The following is a 17,818-nucleotide window of genomic DNA, read 5'->3' as shown; positions in this document are numbered from 1 at the left end:
CCGCCAAACTAAAACAATCTCTACCTTGGAAGTAACATAAGGCCACATTTCATTCTAGATACCTGAGTATTCTATTTGTCTGGGTGTTTAATTAAATGTCACACCTATCCCTTTATGTAACATATTGCTATTTTACAGAAAAAAACGGCCTGGTTGCTGATCCAACTTCTACAAAGTCTCATTGACAGCTTCTGGTAGAAACAAACAAAAAATGATAATTTCTGATTCCTTGTTACAAATATGCTGAAGGTATCCGACCATTAGTATTTCTGCAGTGACTTAAATATCTCCCTAAAATCAAACCTCTGAAACTTTAGTGTTCATTTTTCTATTCTAACGATGGAAGACTTCATAGAAACCTTGTCTTGCCCATTTTCACACAAATTAAATAAAAGTATCATAGTGGGGGGAAATGACTTTCAGTTTGCTTAGAACTTGTTTTAAACCTTGCATTAAATTTTCGATCTGGCAATCAGTTTTAATCCTTAAGGCATATATTTCTTGCTTTTTGTTAAGGAGTAAAACTTGTTGGCAAGGTTAAAATCATACCCACCAGCTTTGTTTGGGCTTGCAGGAAGTTATCAGCATACAATAGAGAAACTGTCAGCATGTTCTGGCTGTGGTTTGCTTCAACCTGCTGATTGTTTCTGCCCCATGACCCAAGAAATGTGTGTTTATATTTTTCATTCTCTTACCTCCTGAAGGGGAAAAAAATGACAATACCTATATACTCACAGCACAGAGAAAACAAAAACCAGGAACGAAAACACAGATAGTACTTAGGATTAAGTTTTAACTACTGGCCAGTCTACAAATCTAGGATTAACACTTCTGCAATCTTCCATTTGAGAGTCTAAGAATCTATCCTACAGAAATATTTGCATATGTACACAAAGATGCAGATATGTTCTCTACAGCACTGTGGAAATACAAAAGAATCTGGAAACGATCTAAACATCCTTCAATAGGTGAATAGTTAAAAAATTCTGAAATACTGTGCAACAGTTTAAAAATGAATATATATATATATGAATATATACATAGATTCATATGGAAAGGTATCCAATGGTGCTATGATAAAAAACCAAGTAGTCTATATACTTATTTTATTTTTCATTGAACTTTAGTTGATTTACAATATTGTGTTAGCTTCAGGTATACAGCAAAGTGATTCAGATATATATATATATATATATATATATATATATATATATATATATATATACACACTCTTTTCAGATTCTTTTCCATTATAGGTTATTACAAGATATTGAATATAGCTCCCTGTGCTATAGAGTAAATCCTTGTTTATTTATTTTATATATAGTGGTGCATATCTTTTAACACCATACTCCTAATTTACACCACCCCACCTTCTCCTTGGTAACCATAAGTTTGTTTCCTATGTCTGTGAGTCTGTTTCTGTTTTGTAAATAAGTCCATTTGTATTTTTTTTTTAGATTCCACATATAAGTGATATATAATATTTGTCTTTCTCTGACTTACTTCACTTAGTACAATAATCTCTAGGCCCATCCATATTGCTGCAAATTGCAACATTTCATTCCTTTTATGGATAGTATTCCATTTTGTGTGTGTGTGTGTGTGTGTGTGTGTGTATCACATCTTCTTTATCCATTCATCTGTTGATGGACACTTAGGTTGCTTCCATCTCTTGGCTATTGTAAATAGTGTTGCTATCAACACTGGGGTGCATATATCTTTTCAAGTTAGAGTTTTCGTCTTTTCCAGATATATGCCCAAGAGTGCGATTGCTGGATCATATGGTAGTTCTATTTTTAGTTTTTTAAGGAACCTCCATATTGTTTTCCATAGTGGCTGCACCAATTTACATTCCCACCAACAGTGTACGAGGATCCCCTTTTCTCCACACCCTCTCCAGTGTTTATTATTTGTAGACTTTTTGATGATGGCCATTCTGACTGGTGTGAGGTGACACCTCGTTGTAGTTTTGATTTTCATTTCTCTAATAATTAGCGATGTTGAGTATCTTTTCATGTGCCTGTTGCCCATCTGGTTGCCTTCTTTGTAGAAATGTCTATTTAGTTCTGCCCATTTTTCGATTGAGTTGTTTTTTTCATATTGAGTTGTATAAGCTGTTTGTATATTTTGGAAATTAAGCTCTTGTTGGTCCCACAGTTTGCAAATATTTTTTCCCATTCTGTTAGGCTTTTTGTTTTGTTTTGTTTAGGGTTTCCTTTGCTGTGCAAACGCTTATAAGTTTGATTAGGACCCATTTGTTTACTTTTGCTTTTATTTCTATTGCCTTGGGAGACTGATCTAAGAAAAGACTGCTACGATTTATGTCAGAGAATGTTTTGCCTGTATTCTCTTCTAGGCATCCTATGATGTCATGTCTTATATTTAAGTCTTTAAGCCATTTTGAGTTTATTTTTGTGTATGATGTGAGGGAGTGTTCTAATGTACGTTACTGATTTACATGAGGCTGTCCAGCTCTCCCAACACCACTTGCTGAAGAGGCTGTCTTTTCTCCATTGTACATGCTTGCTTCCTTTGTCAAAGATTAATTGACCTGAAGTATGTGTTTATTTCTCGGCTCTCTATTCTGTTCCATTGATCTATATGTCTGTTTTTGTGCCAATACCATGCTGGGGTTTTTTAAAATAAATTTATTTATTTTATTTATTTATTTTTGGCTGTGTTGGGTCTTTGCTGCTGCGCGCAGGCTTTCTCTAGTTGAGGTGAGCGGGGGCTACTCTTTGTTGTGGTGCATGGGCTTCTCATTGCAGTGGCTTCTCTTATTGCAGAGCACAGGCTCTAGATGCACAGGCTTCAGTAGTTGTGGCACGCAGGCTGAGTAGTTGTGGTTCATGGGCTCTAGAGCGCAGGCTCAGTAGTTGTGGCACACAGGCTTAGTTGCTCCACAGCATGTGGGATCTTCCGGGGCCAGGGCTTGAACCCGTGTCCCCTGCATTGGCAGGTAGATTCTTTTTTTTTTTTTCTGAGGCAAAATAAAACCCCGAGTTAGCATTCCTTCCAAACAACAAGAAACCTCTGACGTGTTCTGATACTTATCAGTTAGAAATTATTCCGTAACAAAACTGTTCGGTTTGTGTTTCTTTTGACGCGAGCTCCGTGTTCCAATTACACCGGACTTTAGCATTTTATTCTGGCTCTTCCGGGCATGTGTGGCATCTCTCACTTACTGGTTGCTGATGCCTCTACCCTGTTTAAGCGTCGCCAGTCAGCAGGTACAGAAAGGAAAGTGTCCAACCCCACCCGACCTGTGCTGTCAGCTCCACGAGTGGGCCCCACAGGACAGCAGTCTCCCTGGGGAGGGATGCGTGCTCGTTCATGTACCCTCCGGTAATGCCAGGCACTTTACAGCAAAAGCCCCTGGAGTAAGGCCGAGGGAAGGCAGGCAGATTCTTAACCACTGCGCCACCAGGGAAGCCCTACCATGCTGTTTTGATTACTGTATCTTTGAATATTGCCTGAAGCCTGGGAGGGTTATGCCTCCAGCTTTGTTCTTTTTCCTCAGGATTGCTTTGGAAATTCTGGGTCTTTTGTGGTTCCATAAAAAATTTAAGATTATTTGTTCTAGTTGTGTGAAAAATGTCATGGGTAGTTTGACAGGGATCACATTAAATCTGTATGCTGCTTTGGGTAGTATGGCCATTTTAACAATATTAATTCTTCCAATCAAAGAGCATGGACTATCTTTCCATTTCTTTGAATCATTTTCAATTTCTTTTACCATTGTTTTATAGTTCTCTGCATATAGGTCTTTCACCTCCTTGGTTAGGTTTATTCCTAGGTATTTTTTCGAAATGGGATTGTTTTTTCCCTTTCTCTTTCTTATATTTCATTGTTAGTGTAAAAAAAATTCAACAGATTTCTGTATATTAATCTTGTAACCTGCTACCTTGCTGAATTCATTTATTAGTTCTAATAGTTTTTGTGTGGAGTCTTTAGGGTCTTCTCTATAGAGTATCATGTCATCTGCATATAATGACAATTTTACCTCTTCCCTTCCAACTTGGATACCTTTTATTTCTTTTTCTTGTCTGATTTCTGTGACTAGGTCAAGTAGTCTATATACTTGTATGTTATGCAAATATTCTACAATAAAAATGTATCCATAAGTTATTTTTGTAATTAAAAAAATACATGGACCATAACATCTACCAGAATATCTAAAAATAAAAAGACCACAACATCAAGTGTTGGCGAGGAAATGGAGCACTTGGAATTCTCATACACTGTTGGTGGGATTGTAAAATAGGTACAATCACTTTGGGAAACTGCAGTTTCCAATAAAATTAAATGTATTCATACCCTACAACCAAGAAATTCCACTCCTAGATATTTATCCAGGAGAAATGAGTGTTTATGTTACAAAACAAGTTATACAAGAATGCTCATAGCAGCTATATTCATAATAACTCAAAACTGAACAACTCAATGTTCATCAGAAGAAGAATGGATAAACAAACTGTGGAAATATTCACACAATGGAATACTACTTAGCAAAAGGATAAGATAAATCTGATACACAGAACAACATGGATAACTCTCAAAAACATTATGCTGAGGACAGACACAAAAGAGATCATACTGATCTATGAAGTTCCAGAACTGGAAAGGAAACTTTCTAGGGAGATGGAAATGTTTATGTCCTGATGTGGGTTGTAGTCACACAGTCACACAGTCATATATACATGAAAGTCATCCAGTTGTAACACTTAACATTAGTGCATTTTATGTACATAAATCATACTTTAATAAAGTACTGGGAAGGAAGGAAGAAAGAAAGAGAGGGAGGAATCGATGGATGAAGAGGCTCACACAAAGAGTTATCAAAAAGGAAAATTTACTTTAAAGAGAGAGTGATTTTAAGGACGTTTATTACAATGCAGTTAAGAGAGATTTTCTGTAGCTTTCTAAGTATCCAGGATACTTCTCATACTTGATTTATAATGTACAGTACCTTAATTAATTCCAACTCAACTACTATATTGGCTTAAGTATGTATAAATATGTGCCACTGGATACATTTTAGTAAAGCTCCTATTATGTGAATAAAAATTTTATTTCCCTATAACATACTAATATTAGAATATCAACAATGTTAGGAGGAGACCCTAGATGAGAATTTAAGTAATTCATAAGTGATTTTATCAAAGCCATAAGCCTTCAGGAAAGCTTGCTCTCTGGATGCTAAGACCACTCTGTTTCTAAGCCCACATCTGTCCTATGTTCCGTGTAAGAGCTGGATAGTAAAATTAAACAGTGGAACTCAAAGACTCCAAACCTGAAAAGCCATCTGTTATAATCGCCTAACCTATAACGCAGCACTGACAAACTGGAAAAGCAAGCAATGAACCTGGAAACACAGGGGAAATAAATATGAATAAACGTAGCAGAAATTGTAGGATTTCTGTACAGTGTAATGGTTTATAACGTGAAAAAATTAGATCTATGATAGTTATGTCTATGTTATATGTCTATATGTTAAGGTTCTCAGATGATGGTAAAACTTGAAACATCTTACTTTTCCTGTATTTAAAATGATTAAAAATTGTTTAAGTATTACACTTATATAATGAGGTAAAAATGTTATTATCTTAATAGCTGGCACTAGAATTCCTCTTAGGAAGAGAATCGCCATGGTTTGGCAAAGTAATTTGTTTCTCCACGTGTGGGTGTTGGTGGGAACCTAAACCACTAAACAGATAGCTAAATTGCCTTTCCATGCAGCAAGGGAAAAAACAATTTTTTTTTGTTTTGCTCCAGATAGGATAAAGGGAGAAAGTGCCAGTGAGAAAGCATAAGGCTGAGAACTACATCAGGTGAGGCCAGAGGGCACTGTCTGATGACTGGAGTGGGAAAAGGGGGTTTAGGAATAGGAATGCCTAATATTCAATTTAAAATCGTTTGCATTACTGCAGTGGAAACCCTTCCTCCCTCTCCCTGCACCCTCTGACTCTCCAGTGATGTCTTCTACACTCACAGGGACTTCATGTGGGTAGGTCTTTGTGGAAACTGAAGGCAAGGATATATGCCAAGGCCATGGTTTCTCAACCTTGGCACTAATGACATCTGGGGCTGGATACTTCTTTGTTGTGGAGGCTATCCTATGCATTGTAGGAAGCTGAGCAGCATCCCTGGCCTCTACCCATTAGGTGCCAATAGCACCCTCCCCAGCTGTGACCAAAAAAAATGTCTCCAAGTGTCGCCAAATGTCCCCATGGGACGAAATCACCTCATTTGGGAACCGTTGGTTTAGGCCTACAGAAAGCACACATGGAAGGAGGGGACCCTGGAAGCAAAAGTAACCTTGAGAATGCATGCCCCTTGAGAATTACCCAGATCTTGAGGAGATGTTTGGGCTTCCACAATGGGGAGTAGGTCTTGCCTAGAGTTCAAACGGCCTGGGCAGCCCAGTTAACATCTAGGCTATACCCACAATGAAACTAAAATATTTCTACCAATTAAAAAAATAGTTCTGTTTATAAAAACAGAAAGGGAGAAGCAGAAGATTAAACCTTTCATTTTTTTTCAACTGACAAGTAGTACAAAAAATACTATTTTTACACAAACGCACACACATACAAAGCATTCTATAACAAGGTAAGGAACATGTCTTTCTTAAGTTAGCAGGGAAGCTAACTTCCTCTCTCCTTTCTCCAAAAAGTTTCTCATAGAAATAATCACTGGACTCTGATCTAAGGAAGGAAGGAAATGAAGAAGATCCTGAAAGAACCCCTACAAACCTCCCCTAATTTGGAGTAGCAAGGATGAACCACCAACCCAAGCAAAAGGCCATGCCTAGGGACTTCCCCGGTGGTGCAGTGGTTAGGAATCCACCTGCCAATACAGGGGACATGGGTTCGATCCCTGGTTCAGGAAGATCCCACATGCCGTGGAGCAACTAAGCCCGTGCACCACAACTACTGAAGCCTGCACTCTAGAGCCCAACTACTGAGCCCAAGTACAGCCAAAAATAAATAAATTAAATAAATAAATTTATAAAGAAAAAAAAAAAAGGCCATGCCTAGGAGTTTTCCTGTGGAGAGGCAACTGCAAGAAGAGAGATCAATAGGACTTCCTCAAAGAAAAATAAATTTTTAATTTTATTTACCAAACAAATGGTGTGTAATGCATTCTAGATATTATTCTAAGTTCTTTTCAAATATTTAGTCCTTTATTCCTCATATAAATTCTATGAGATAGGTACTATTATTATCCCCATTTTATAGCTAAGACCCAAAGTTAAATACTAGTAAGAAAGTGGCAGTCAGGATTTGAACCTAGGCAAACTTATCACAAAAAAAATATACAGGACCTATGAGAAAACAAAGTTCAAAAAGAAAACTATATCTTGAAGAACTAGAGAAAATGTCTCCCTCTGAAGTAGATTTATTATTAAAGAACAGAAATGTTTAGAAAATTTCTAATCATATTTTCAACATTCAAAAAGTCATTATGCCTATAAGCCAGATTTACAGATGTAATGAAAATGAAACAATGAGTGATGAGGAAAGAACACATGGAAAATTTTTTTAAATAAATAAATGCTGAATTTAAAACTGTAATGAAGTCACTGACGGATGAGACAATAAAAGAGATGAAACACAGAGACTAGATCAGGGCCCTAATATATTTATAATATAAATCCTAGTATGACAGAATAAAAGAGATGGAGTAGAAGCAATGACAATAGAAAAACTTTCTCAAGTTAAAGACTGAGTCTTTAGATCAAAAGGGTTCACTACATACCAGGCAAAATTATTAAAAAGTCCAAAACCTTGAAATGACCTAGTGACATTTTTGAGAGCAAAGAAAAATATCCTATAAACATCCAGGCAGGCGGTGGGAGGAATGGGTTATAAAAGAAATATATCAGGCTGGCATCAGACTTCTTCTCCACAAAACTGAAGACCAGAAGATAAGGGTAAAACTTTGAGAGGTTAAGTTGAGAGAAAGGGGAAGAAAGGGAAAGAGTGTGACCCTAGAACCTCATGTCCACAGCTAAGTTTATATGAAACTAGATAGACATATACTCAAACTTGGAGGGGCTCAGTAGGGGGACTATCAAAGTACCCTTCCTGAGAAATTCACTCAGCATTATATTCTCAGTTGTCATCTAGTAGGGTTTTATGCACTGTCCAATACAGCAGGCACCGTGGCTACTGAGCAGCTGAAGTGTAGCTAGTGCAATTGCGTAACTGATTTTTTTGGTCTTATTTAATTTTAGTTAATTTAAATTTAAATAGCCACATGCGGCCAGTGGCTACCGTTCTAGCAAAGTCTAAATACCTAAGAGATAAAGAGTTCAAGAATGAAAAAGCCATGATACAAAAAGTAAGCAATGAACAAGTTAAACAGGAAGAAAAAATATTATTATAGCTATGGTTTTAAATATTATGCAAATGTCAAAAAATAATTATTGTAATCTAATATACACAATAAAACATTAATAATTCTCTGAGTCTAAAATCCAAGATTATATCAGCAATTTCACATTTCATACAGGAGGAAAGAGCTAGAAGATATTGTTTCATTCCTAATGCTGCTAATCAGAGGGAAATGTTTGTTTGTTTGTTTTCCCATAAAGGTAAAAAACTATCAGTGGGATAAAACCAGGATGTATAACTTCAAAATCACTCAAAAGAAAAAAAGAACTTAGTGATCTAAGAAAATGCTCAGGAGACCATAGCAAATGAAAAACTATAAGTGGAAAAATCAGTATACAAAACTATACACACAATATGTCACAACTTTTAAAGTATGTACAAATAATAATAACTGAAAGAAATAAATGGAAATTTAACAATCGTTGACTATGGGTGGCTGTATATCCTTGCGTTTTCTAAATTTTCTACAATGAGCATTATTGCTCTTATAACCAAGAAATTTAACAAAAAGAAATAGAAGTATGGTCATATACCTTTCAGAATTCAACCGAACAGTAACATCACCTATCTAGAAGACGACCCAGTATCAAAAATTAAGTAAAAATGACTCTTAGCAGCCACAGTACATGTTACAAAGTGCAGGCCTAACGGGTTGGGTACTGTGTTCATCAAGAGAGCCCTTCATACTTTCTTTCACACACATCTTAATTCCAATGAACTTAATTATCTGATGTTCCAATAGCATTGGGGATACAGATACACTGAGAGCAGTGCAAAGTGATAGGCCTGGTCTAACAGTAGGAAAAAAAAATGACAAAAATTAAAACGTAAAACAGACATAGATATTCACAAAGCAGTCCGGGGCAATTATGGCAGAAAAATCCCTAAACAACTCAATATTCCCATAAAGTATGATAAATGATATTCGCTATAACAACTCTGAGTTATAGTGTTCAGAGGAGGTGCCTTTGAACACAGACTGGTTGATTGAGGAAGTGTGAAAAGTTCCTACTGCATCTGAGAAAAAAATTGATCACAAATGTTTATACTAAAAAGTCAGAGTTGGAGTTTTACTATGTTGAAAAGGATTTTATGGTTGGCTACATCGACCAATACAAATCTGGAGAACAATCTGGAAGGAAATGATTAATGACTTCTTCTTTCCAAGGAAGTTTAAAAATAAGTAACCATAGGCGTATTGGAATCAGCGTTAACGCAGCAATTGCTACTAAATGCAGCGGAGTTGTGGACATTATTTTGTCTCTAATCCATATTTGAGCAGGATTTAGGTACCTTGTAGATAGTTGCGACCTATTAGCGATTAAAGTCAGTAAGCCCCATTCCATCACACAAGACAAACTGTGAACTAAAGAAATATTTATTCTCCTTCCTTCATACTTGCCTCTTGTGCTTCTGACTGCTAAAGTGGGGCTAGAAAGACAAGGAAGAAACTGATTGTTTGTATCTGTGAAACAAAGATTATGCAAACTGCCAGCACTCCATTGTTTTTGTTTTCGGGCGTGGTTATCACCAAACAAAAACGAAAAGATAACTTCTACATGTGAAGCCTGATTATTTGAAAACAGACATGAATATTTCCTCCTCTTTCAATAAGGCAGTAAATGCCCTTCACTTTACTTATCTATAAGGTACTCATTTGCTGATATGGACTAGTTACTATTTCTATATGAGAGCTTGACAGAGTCTATCTGAGGAAGATGTTTCCTGAGTTACCCTAGAAACCTCTCACTGCTTTAATATTTGCCCAAAATCCAAGACAGCATTAAAAAAAAAAAAAAAATCCCCACCTTCCACACACCCTTAGAGCTACCAAGAGAAAAGCATAATCACAACCCTGGTTAATGGCCCTTTCGAACCCTGACCTCTCTAAGCTTCTTTTCATTTTTTGTTCCTTTTCCTTTTAAATAACCTTCCTGGTTGTTTCTTCCTATTACAAAAGTAATACATAGTCATTGTCATGGTTCAAACAACATGAAGATGTATGAAATGAAATTAATAATCTCTCCCCCACTCTCTCACTCCCCTCCCTAGAAAACCAATGTTAGGAACTTGGTGTATATTCTTTCTTACTCCCTCCTAGGCTTCCACAAACATACATAATATATGGGGTTTTGTTGATGTTTTCAAACATAAATGGTATATTATATATACTACGGTGTACCTTGCTTTTTAGTCTTAAAAATATGTTATGGACACTTTCCAAGCCAATATATACAGATCCACCACAACATTTTTAATGGCTGCAAAATATTCCATAAAATGAATAATCATTCATACCATCACCTGACCTTTCCTAACTCATGCACATTTACTATGGATCCTGGTACACATACTTCATGTCCTTTAATTTCAGTAACACAGATTCCTAGAAGTGGAGCTGGTCAAATGAAACATTTTCAAATGTTTAAAATTTAACAAAATTAATTTTAGACCTTCAGAATTTCTGTTCCCTTCCTCATTATGCAAAATTTGCCATAAACCTTTCACAATGCTTTGCATATTTTATTTTTCAAAGCACACACATTATGTCAAAAAATGCCCCTGTCATTTATGTTCATGTAGTTATAAATAAATAAATGCTTAAGTTAGGGCTGTGATGGCCAGTGTTAAATCACTGTGTAAATGCTTATGCCTTGGTTTATGAAAGTAGTAATTCATTGTAGAAACTCCACCCGCTCGGCCTGTGGCAGCACTAAAGTGGCAGCACTCGCACCCTGTGACTCCCTCCACTGAGTGACGACATAGAGATCAGGACCTACATATTTTCTAACTGTCAACAGTTAACCTTAAAAAGTGTGTGTGGGGGGGGTGGGGAGACAAACAGCAACAGACGATAAATGGATAGCCATTATGGGTTTATAATATCTACAAATTATTTGTAGTACAATGAATAATTCTGCTGGTCTACACCAGAGAGTGTGTTCCATAAAAAACAAAACCTACAACCAATATGTTGCTATGATTACATGAACCTTTCAAAAGCATATTCTTCAAACACTTTTCAATAGAATTATTGGTTGAATCCCACTTTCACATTTTTCTTTCTGCTTCAGATTCAGACTCTAATTGCAAACTTAAAAAAAAAAAAGCCTTAAAGAAATATATTAACCAACAAAGCTCCTTAAAATTTAATCTCAGACTCCTCCGTATATTCTAAAGACCCAAGCACCAACAGAGATTGTTAAGACACAGCAAGTTTGATACAGAAGTATGTGACATGCAATTAATCTCCATTCATACCCTGCTCTACTTGTCAGCAAACAAAGGTTCTGCTTTAGGAGGAGATCTGAAGACTTCAATTAAAAACAGTCAGCTAACAAGAAAATAATCTAAGCTAAAGAAAGGTGGCAGGTGCAGAAATGAGCTGTTTACCAAAGTGTCAGTTTTGAACAATAAAGAACTGCACATCAAAAATGTTGAAGGAGTGGATGTCATTGCAAGCTTCTGAAAATTAAAAGGAATCTTCTACCAAGGCTGCACACAAAATGGAAGTCTAGTTTATCTAGGTTGTAAAATAGGTTCCCTCTCAACAAATGACAGATACCAATAAAAAGAATCAGATTATACCTTTAACTGCAAGGGCAGAATGAAACTTTTTGCCACAGTTCCTTCCCTCCTGGAACCCAGACACATAGAGCCTCTCTTTACACTTGGAATTATTGAACCAACAGTAGCGGGAAAGGCCGGGTTGCTTCTTCTTAGACACCCAGATGATGCTTTTACCCTGCAAATACTTTTCTATTCTGAAAATTTAGATTCACTCGGGTCACAAGTAAAATAAATTTGGAAACTTCACCTCAGAAGAAATACCTAGTTGACAGCTTTTACAGAGAAGCAGCCCAGAATGGAAACCGTGCCACAAACAGACCGAAAAGACTTGCCAAATATTTAATTAGGAGGCATTTATACCAAGATAACAAGATAATGGAGATATAAAACCAATTAAATTGAGAGAAACTGAAAAAAAAAAAAAAACTGCTTGCCAAAAGTATGACCTGCCCAAAGCAGGTCATTTGTCACATAGATGCCAAAAGGCTTAATTCGGGAAGAGTTTTCCTCCTGGGACCCTTATGCAAGCACAGATTCCAGGTCCCCGTCCTTCCAGGAAGGTCAGTTACGGGAACAGCAAGTTACTTTCACCAGAAAAAGTGTGAGGCAAGCAGATGATCTTGTAACTCTGGAGTGTTACAGCGGGATGTGTTGAGTGTTCGTGACTGAACACACCGCAATGGGGCACTTCTAGAAAGGGAAGAGATGTAATACCAGGATCCGCCTGCCCCAGGTGCATGAGGGACCCCCAGAGCTGCAGGCAGGTGAAGGGGACCTAGGGTCTGGGTGCCCAGGCCTTGGCTGACAGGAGCCCGGGAGCCCTCACAGCCCCTTGGGAGCCTGGGGCGCTCTAAGCTGGAAGGTCAAGGTACCGTGTGAGCGGGGCAGACGGAGTCAGGGCGGGAGAGGGACGAGCGCGAAACCTATAGACGCAGGGCGTCCTGAGAAGAAAGGGACAGCTTGAAGGCCAGCACGGCGGCCCGGGGACCATAAACGCGGCCTGAACTTGCTCAGAAGCCTGGAGGCTAAGTGGGAGGTGGAGACGCCTTGAGGGAAAAGAAAATGTGTTACTGAGGCGAGTGAAAGGGACCCTGAGCGGGGGATGAACAGCTGGCTCTGCAGAGTCAGGACTCCGGCAGCCTCGAGGTTCAAGAAGGCGGTGGGTGAGGGAGCTGACGGGGAAGGCCGGCCTTGGGAGCCGCTGTCGTCTCGGCTGCTGCCGGGCTCGGCACGTGAGACTCCCGGCGGGGCGTTACCTTCCAGGAGCCAAAAGATCTCCTCCGGGAGGGCGGCGGCGGCCTGCATGTGGCGGGTGGCGGGTGGCGGGCGGCGGGAGAGGGCCGGGCGGGCGGACGGGCAGCAGCGGCACCTGGCCCTCTGTCGCCGGCGCCGCGGGGCTGAGCCGCAGGGCGGGGCGCGTTCAGGAAGCGGCGCGCCGCGGGCGGGACGCCGGGGCGGCGGCGACACCTGTGCGCCGGGCCCGCGGCCCTCACGGCGGTGCACGAGGGAGGAGGCGGCCGCCCGCGCACCCCCCTCAGCCCCCGGTTAAAACAAAGACGCGACGCCACCCCCAGGCACCCCGTGCCCGGGAGGCTCCCCATCCTAAGTCCCGGACAGCGGGCCTCGGGGGCAGGTTGAAAAGCCATCGTGGCGCCGAAATGAGGCTCGAGGAGGCAGAATCCGAGGACGGGGTCAGCCCCCGCCAAGTCGGACCACAGTCCTTTCCAACCCAGTTCGCTCGTCCACGCCCAGAAAACCAGGGCAGAACCGCTTGTCAGGCAAACCAGGACGTTTCAAGGGAATGACCGTAAGTCCCGATAAATAATCTCAAGCCACCAACTTTGGGGAGAATCAGAGCAGTCCGGCTGCAATGGACACAGGGAGCCAAAGTGTCCCTTCCTCCCTAAGTCTGAAAGGATGCAAGGAAAAGAAGGGGTAACCCAGGGAGAAAGCTGAGGGAGAGGGGGACCCAGCCCTTTCCCTCTAAGAGCTGACAAAGGGAGGAAAGTGAAGGACAAGATCACAGAAGTGTGCTTCCCTCTCATTCAAAGTAGTAGGTGTTGGGTGTCAATGTCCTGGCTGTGATACGGTCCTGTGATATTGCACGATGTTACCTGGGTGAAGAGGATAGCTCTGTATTATTTATCATAACTTCTGTGAATCTACAATTATCTTAAAGGGTGTTTTTTGTTAAGTACTATAGGCCAAGTACCATGAAAAAAGTATAAAGTGCCCGCTAAAAGGAGGGAGGTGAATATAAGAAAAGAGGGAAGTGCCAGTGTATGTGCGTTTAGTGGTGTGTGTGGCATTTGCGATGACTCTGAACACACCAGACTCTGAAGGGGCAGGAGGGCTTTCCAGGTGGAAGGACCAGAGTAAACAAAGATGGAAAAGCCTTCTCCTGCTTGAGGAAGAGCTAATGACCCTCTTTTACTGGATGGTGTAGGGAAATTATGGTTGTCTAGAAAAATTGAGGTTCTATCGTAAAGGGACTTGAAAGTCAGAGTGAGGATTCTGAACTCAATTGAGTGGACATTGGGGAGGCGTCGACAAATTTTGAGCTGAGGAGTGAGCTAACCTGAGCCCCTGAATAGTATGTGATCTTATACACATCTCACTTCACCTCTACCAATTTCCTCTTTGTGAAAAATGGAGTTTCTCTTCTCAGATTCTACCTACAGAATATGTGGGAAGCATTGGGAGTGGTAAGAGAAAGAAAATGGAGAAGACGGGTCAAGTGGTTTTTACAGCAGCAACAGGGGAAATAATGACAGAACCGTGGATATGGGGATGGGAGCAGCAAGGAGAAACTCTCCAGAAGGGCTCCTGGTAGCAGTGCCTGACTCCTGGCATAGTTTCCCTCCAGAGATACGTTTCAGGGTTGGGGGCTTGATCCTTTAAGTGGTCCAGCAGCTTTGAGCCATCTATACATCTGAGTCCTGCCGTCTGAAGAGGAATGGTGCCTTGGTTTCAGGGTTACATGATGCAACCACAAGTTGCAGTAGATTGAGGTAGAAATGTGGGGGACAGGGGCTGGCCAGGATCTCAGGGAATCTGGCTCCTGTTGCAAGGGCTTCTTGCCCTGGGAAAGTTAACAGTGGGCAGGCTGCCTCTTAGGCTCCAGAGCAATACCAGTTCCCTGCTGGGGCATTTTTATTTTTACCACACTCAGTGCTCCTTCTACAAAATTGTAGCTGCTCTGGAATCATTTTTGAGTACTTTTGACATGTGTTAAAAGGCAAGGGAGACTATATGGGAACTCTCCATACTACCGTCGCAATTTTTCTTAAATCTAAAACCGTTCTAAAAAACAATGAGGGAAACACGGTCCCTCCTATACGTAACCCCAGCACTTTGCCTTGCTTTCCTCTCAGCAGTGGAAGGAAATTTGACAACCTCCCCCTCTTCTTTAAGGATATTTGTCAAAGGCTGATCTAGGCTACAAGTTAAAGGGTTGTTTGATAAAAAGCAATAAACCCTGGTAATTGCATGTCCTATCAGGCCTCACTGCCTGTCATAGCTTACTTATACCAAGGGAAGCAGCAGAAACTCAAGGCAAAGCTATTCTACATCCACTGTGGATTTTAGAGGGATAGGGTGGAGGGAGGTGCAGAGCTGGGTAGAGTGCAGTGACTGGCAGATTCCAATATGCCATTGTCATGTTGCATCAAGTTTCCTCTTGCAGACAGAAACCTGCCTCCACACATGAGTGCAGCCCCTCCTTAATCATCTAAGGACCCTGGTTCAGCAGTCAGCCTTACTCCTAATGACATTCTGTTAAATGGACAAATTCCTCTGAAGCCTTGTCCTTCTTTGAAATCCAATTTTGCAGGAAGCCAAATCTGATTGGGGGTAGCCATGGAAACCACACTGAGGAGTCTTGGAGGAGGTAGAGAGAGGCAAGGCAAAACATGATAGTCAAGAGTCTTTTACGGCTCTGTCAGAAATATCAAAGGGATCTGGAGAGGTTGGCAGCAGACGAGTCCCTGCCCGGGTCCTGTTCTGTGTGGCTGGGTACCATGTGGCTGTCATGGGAGTAAGCAGCCAGCTGTCTCCACATGCAGGCAGGGGGATGGAGCAGAATACACAAGTCCCAGGTCGGTCTGCCTCCCTCTTTTTCCCCTCCCCCCAGCCCCAATTCCAGCAAGATCCTCGCATCCCCTGCTTAGCTGTCTCCCCTTTAAAGGCAAACAACAAAAGAATGACAAGGTTAAAATACAAGGTCCTCACAGATACGAGGTCCTTTGGAGCAGAGGCCATGAAATTAATCTGAAATTCCTTGTAATTAGATAAGATAAAGGTATCTAAAGAGATGCAGAGCAGCCAGGAATGGAGTCCACAGCACGATATGCAGAGAGGATACCACCTGGTCCACAGGGGCCCCTCACACACTGTCAGGAGACAGAAGACAGAGAAAACAGGGCCCATGCCAGCCTCTGGGCTGCTTGGAGATGCCGTCTACATGTTCTCATGCCAGGTGGGCGCTCACTGAATATGCATCCATGGGGTGTCCAGAGGGCTCAAAAGCATCTGGCACCCAGAATGGCATGGGTAGGAACAACTGCAAGCAAAGCAGGAGCTGGCTGGCACTGCTCCGCCCTAGGTGAAATGGGCCTGGAGAGGAGACTGCAGAGGGCAGCTCTTGGGCTTTATTCTGAGCTGGTTATTGATCCCTGGATGCTGGGTCACGACACACAGTGGAGCTGACGTCTGCCCTGTGGATGTGCGGCCGCTGCATCTCAGCCCCTGGGTCCCAACCCCATCAACTGGGCTTATTGACTCTTTTATTGACGATGCTGGGGCCTAATGGGGACAAGAGCTGCACACTTCATTAAGGACTGTGGAAGGAGAGATGACGCATCCAGCCTGTGCCAAGAACCAGGCTCGCTGCATGCTTGGTCAGACCCCGGAAACCAAGCCTTATTGCACCCTTGAGGCAGAGGAGCTGGACACAAGATGCTCGCTTGGGCACATCGCTCAGCGGCCTTAAGATGCAGGGTTTCCACAGCTTGCCAGAAGCCTTGCTTTTACTAATTAGCGAATCTTTCCATTTAGGTGGGTCTTATTATACACACACTCACACAAATGCACTTCGATGGCCTCCCCTTCCAGCTCACACTTCCAGGTTCTCGTATCATATCAGGGAACATTCCCAAAGCAGGTTCTCAGTGAGGCACAGACTCAGAATAGAATGAGGGACTATTAAAACTCAAGAGTCTTCAAGGTGATTCAAATTTAAGATAAGGAACTGACCTAGTGCTCTGCACAGGGCCACCCACCTCAGCAGGGGCTGTGCTGGCATTAGAATCCTGGTTCTCTAGTGCTGGTCCAAAGCTCTTACAGAACTGAACATCTGAGATGGATAATTACAGCCCAGGGATCGCTAAGCAGCTCTGTGAAACAATCAGAGTTGGTCTCCCTCCATCTAAATAGTAACATTTCTTTCTTTGTTCTTTATCTCATATTTCTATCACTCCCCTTATTATTTTTCCCTAATATTTCCCACTTATTTTTTTGTATCTTCTTTGCCTATCCCTTAGACCGCATTAGACATCCCCCAGGGGCACTGCTGAGTCGAACAGAGGCCCTAAAGACCAACGAGGTTGATGACTCTGACATTCTCTGTCTTTGATTGGTTCTCTTGGGAGTCTGAAGTGTGTGTGGGGGGGTGGTGGTGCGGGGCATGCGGAAAGTGTCAGCTGCAGCCAGATGAGGCTGTGCACTCTCTGAGTGAGACATGCAGGCAGTCTGTGGGGTTAATCTGCATGAGAGGCAGGTGGGGTCAAGGCTAATTTTATAGGCTAGGTATTTGCAGACATGATAAATTTGGAAAACTATGGAAGGAG

General features: G+C 41.3%; 2 protein-coding genes across 2 annotated transcripts in view; both read right to left on the bottom strand.

The window, feature by feature from the left end:
* Positions 1-13,618, bottom strand: part of SKAP1 (src kinase associated phosphoprotein 1) — a gene marked incomplete at its 5' end in the record, with an annotated part of 276,920 nt that extends 263,302 nt beyond the window's left edge. Inside the window, one exon of the mRNA XM_079904479.1 lies at positions 13,229-13,618. Coding sequence (XP_079760605.1) covers positions 13,229-13,618 — 390 coding nt within the window. The remainder of the gene's footprint in view (positions 1-13,228) is intronic.
* Positions 1-17,818, bottom strand: part of HOXB7 (homeobox B7) — a gene marked incomplete at its 3' end in the record, with an annotated part of 498,962 nt that overhangs the window by 320,961 nt on the left and 160,183 nt on the right. The gene's annotated exons all lie outside the window — the stretch shown is intronic.

The sequence above is a fragment of the Stenella coeruleoalba genome, assembly GCF_951394435.1.
Source record: "Stenella coeruleoalba genome assembly, chromosome: 19".
Lineage (NCBI taxonomy): Eukaryota > Metazoa > Chordata > Mammalia > Artiodactyla > Delphinidae > Stenella > Stenella coeruleoalba.
Note: the sequence above shows the minus strand (reverse complement) of the source record. Positions and strands in the feature narration are given on the sequence as shown.